Source organism: Mytilus edulis, chromosome 4 (genome assembly GCF_963676685.1).
Source record: "Mytilus edulis chromosome 4, xbMytEdul2.2, whole genome shotgun sequence".
NCBI lineage: Eukaryota > Metazoa > Mollusca > Bivalvia > Mytilida > Mytilidae > Mytilus > Mytilus edulis.
Window position 1 is genome coordinate 100,035,368 of NC_092347.1, and position 4,698 is coordinate 100,040,065.

The following is a 4,698-nucleotide window of genomic DNA, read 5'->3' on the forward strand; positions in this document are numbered from 1 at the left end:
AAAATTGAGCAGAAACATCAAAACTACATCCTAGAGCTATCAGCAGCTGCTTATGAAGTTTTAAAAGGGGAAATAGACATATACTTGAACAACACTCTACTTACAAGCTCTTGCCCAAACACTAGCATGATAATCAAGGGCTATGCATCAGAACTTCACATTCGGTCAGAACTAGAAGTAATAACAGACAACTCTATCGTATCAATTTATTCCATACTACATCAAAGGTAGAGGTTAATGGCCAAGGTATGGAACTCTTCCTGACACACATTGAAGATATAAAAGAAAGAATGAAATCAAGAGGAAACTATAAGATTTACAACAAACAGATAGAGGAACAGATAAACATAATCAAGAGAAATGAAGCTGATATAGAAATAAGTGGAAAACAGAATGAATCACTTGCAACAAATAATCAACCTAAAACCAACCACATAAATAGAATACTTGTATTCAAAGGGGCAGAATGTATACAAAATACAGACAAAGAACTATTAAGTAACTGGAATAGAGCCATTGAATGGTCAGAAGATGAACCAACACCCAGTCAGGACACAAGTGCAGTCAACATGTCTACTATACATAACTACTGCACCATATGTAATCAGACAGCACAACCAGAAACATCCATAGATTGTATTACATGCAGTCAACTGTTTCATTATACATGTGAAAACATTGATCCTGTAAGGATAAGCCAAACTGAAGAACAATATTCATGTAGGAGTTGCTCTATTATGGACATGGACGTGTTAAATATATCAATGAGAAGCAATAACTCAATTATAGATACAGAAGAAACAATACCAAAAGTACTTCTAGAAGAACAAGACTCGACAGAGGATTATAGCGAAATAGGCCATATAGTTAAAAATATGCCAGACAATACATCTAAAAACAGTCCAACTAGAACACAGATCACGGAAGAAGAAACAGGAAATTCTAACACAGAAGTACTAGACATGCTAGAAATGAACAAAACGGCTTCATACAAACAGCATAACCAAATGGTACAGAACAGCAGGAACGTACAAATAGAAAATGTAGATGAGCCAAAAAACATCAAGGCAAAACCGAAAAGGCAATATAAGTGCAAAAATATAAATGAAACTACTCAACAGCTTGAAGATCAATTAGCACAATGCAGAGCAAGACTAGTCATAATGGAAGATACCAATAGAGACTATAGAAATACAATCAATCTACTTAGGATGCAATCAGAAGAAAGCACTATTGACAAAAGTAACTTAAAAACCTACCAGCCAAATTGTGGCTGTAGCAACAATTCGCAGGAACAGACTATAAACAAAGTCGATATGATGCTGAACAACTTCCGACTAGAAATGGAAAATAGAGACCTAAGAATAAAACATCAAATGGAGATGAATGAATTAAGACACAAACTGCAAATAATGGAATTACAGAAAGAAGTAAGAATGTGGCAAAGACCAGGAAGTCATGAATATTATCCTTATAATCAGAATATGGACAATACTAGGAACTCAAACCAACACCAAATGAGTGATCAGCATACTGGTGTACAGCTTATAAACCAGCAATCCAGGATTCCTAACCAAGCCAATCCACCATTCATGACACCTATGGCACCTCCACACTATGGCCAAATACCAACAGAGCAGAGCAGAATAAATCCTGGCCATATTCAAGCGCCAATGTACCACAATAGCAGAATACAGGCTATACCTGTAAATAGTCAAAATAGCCACCATTACCCTGGCTATAGAAGTATACATGTACCAACTGGCAATATCAACACTTACATGATACAAAATGCACATTTATACAGACAACAATATAGGATGACTGCACAACCTATACCACAAAATATAAATCACCACCAAGGATATAGTCAACAACAGACAAGCAGAAAGGAACAAAGTCAAAGAAACATCAATAAAAGATTTTATGACCAAAGAACAAGCATGCCAGTAATAGCTAAACAAAGTCATGCAGAAGAAATTGAAAGACAAAAACAATTGCAACAGCTAACAAATCAGGCTGATAATATTAACCAAATAGACAAAGAACCAACAGAAGAAGCTAGACTGACCATCAATCTGACAAATTCAGCTGCCGTAAAAAATGATGAAGTCAAAGCACATACAGAAGTAAGCCATCAAGTAGATGTTACGCCCAGAACTGGTCTTATAACAACGGCTTCTAGTGGGGACGCCCCGCTGGAAGCGGTCTGCCATCAAAAGTTCCCCTCTCAAAGGGGGGCCAATGTTGGTGGTCCTAAGCATCTAAAGGGACTAGTTCAGGCTGACAATCTAGAAGCAAAAGAAGATGGGAATAGAAAGAAACCAAATCATTTTTTAGGCAGCGGCCGATCAAACAAGATAAAAGGGAGGATATCATTATAGGTACACTCAATGTACAAAATGTGAAATCAAACGCCCTCTATATCAAAAACTTGTTAAGGGATGTACATGTGTTATGCATTCAAGAACACTGGCTTTTTAATGCGGAAAAGAAAATCATAGCTGAAATTACTGAAAATAGCGGATACATAGCTAAAAGTGTTGATGATAATGACGACCCTGATTTCAACGTATCAATGAAAAGGGGATATAGTGGAGTAGCCATAATCTGGAAAAAAGAAATTAATGAAAATATAAAGGAACTGATAGACGGTGGAAATAGAATACAAGCCATACATATTCAACAAGGAGACAAACCAATATGTCTTAGCAATATATATATGCCATCAGACAGCAAAAATGCAGACATCGAACACAAAGACACACTGGCTCAAATTGATGAAATGATAGAGAAATATAAAGACACACACGAAATTATTGTATGTGGAGACATGAACGGGTCACTTGATAGAAGCTCGACACCTCATGTTAAAATCCTAAAGACATTCTGCAAGGAAAAATGTATAGGAAATACTGAGAAATGCCCAGTAAAAGAGACATTTTATCACCAGAATGGTATGTCGAAAGGACAAATTGATTACTTCCTCTTCAAAAGTAACTCAGAAATCATTAACAAAATCAGACAAATTGATGTTCTTGATACTGACCCAGAGAATACCTCGGACCATGTACCTGTTATCTTGACACTGAATAGTCAACTGAAAAAAGTCAGGGAAAAAGCAACAACTATCATAGCAAAACCTAAATGGACTGACTGCGACCATCAAATTTATAAGGAAGTCATCAATAAAGATCTACCAAAACTCATGCAAAAATCAAAAGGAATCATTGAGCAAGATATAAGAAATCTAGAAAAAATGCTACATAAAGCCGGAGAAGCAGCAATCCCAAAGTATAGAAGAAAAATCAAAATCAAATCAAAGGGAAAGGCGATATGGAATGAACAAATAGATAAGGCATCAAAGCAATCAAAAAATGCTTATAAAGTATGGAGGCAACATGGAGCACCTAAAGAAAGAAGTAATGAGCTCAAAATCAAAATGACAGCTGCAAAGAGAATACTTCGAAAAGCACAAAGACAAGCCTATGCCTTGCAGAGAGAATCAACAGCGGGAAAAAATATGAAAGCTTCAAATGCAGATACAAAACTTTTTTACAAGCTTATCAACATGCAAAGAAAAACACCACTTACTAATACCAAGATACTGAAACTAAATGAAAAGACTGCAGAAGATGGACCAAGCATAATGAACATCTGGCAAGAACATTTCCAACAACTAGCTACACCAACAATAGAGGAAAATTTTGACACTGAAAAAGTAGAGCTAGTAGAAATACAAAACAATATAATAGAATCCATAGAAAGGGAAAAAGGTCAAGGCATAGACCTTGTTAATGTAAAGGAAGTAAATAAAGCTATAGAAAAACTTAAAGCAGGAAAAGCACCCGATGAAGATGGAATTTCGGCAGAACACTACAAACATGGGATGGAAGAGTTAACTCCCTTTATAGTACATCTGCTCAATTTAATCTTAACATATTTGGATGTACCAATCTTCCTAAAGACAGGGATTCTAACACCAATCTTAAAGAAAGAAAAAGACAAAACATTACCATCTAGCTACAGAGGAATAACTGTAACTAAAACCTTTGCAAAAATATTACAAAGTATATTGAAGGATAGAGTTGACTCTGTATTTAACAACATACAAAACTCCCTGCAAAGAGGCTTTACAGAAGGAGTATCATCACTATGTGCAGCATTCCTCACATCAGAAGCAATCGAAGAAAGTAAGAAATTAAAGATACTGCTGATCTTAATAACTCTTGATGCAGAAAAGGCATTTGACAAGCTAAACCATGAAATACTATTCAACAAACTGTACCATTATGGAATAAAAGGAAAACTCTGGATATTACTGAGAAACTTGTATAAAGGAATGAGCATTAAGGTTAAATGGGAAGGGCAATGTACAGAAGATGTAATGGTGCTACAAGGAATTCAACAAGGTGCAAAACTATCTACAACGCTATATAAATGCTACAACAACGTCATACTGGATAGCATATTAAAAAGTGGACTTGGAGCATGTATTGGTGATATACAAGTCCCTGCGCCAACATGTGCCGATGACATTGCTGTTCTGGCAAATAGTACTGCAGATGCACAAGGAATATTAGACATAGTGCAACACCATACAAGCAGAGATCTAGTCAAAATCAATCCAACTAAATCTGAAGCTGTTCTATACAATGCAAAAGGCTCAAACATATCAACATTGCAATTTGAAGACAA

General features: G+C 35.9%; 1 protein-coding gene across 1 annotated transcript; it reads left to right on the forward strand.

The window, feature by feature from the left end:
- Nucleotides 1–248: 248 nt before the first annotated feature.
- LOC139521646 (putative leucine-rich repeat-containing protein DDB_G0290503) lies at nt 249–2,384 on the forward strand. The gene has a single exon (XM_071315130.1). It carries the CDS (start codon nt 249–251, stop codon nt 2,382–2,384), a length of 2,136 nt encoding a protein of 711 aa, XP_071171231.1.
- Nucleotides 2,385–4,698: the final 2,314 nt, after the last annotated feature.

Excerpts from the sequence above, each read along its gene's own strand:
- LOC139521646 (XM_071315130.1), top strand. The coding sequence starts at position 249 with ATGGAACTCTTCCTGACACACATTGAAGATATAAAAGAAAGAATGAAA.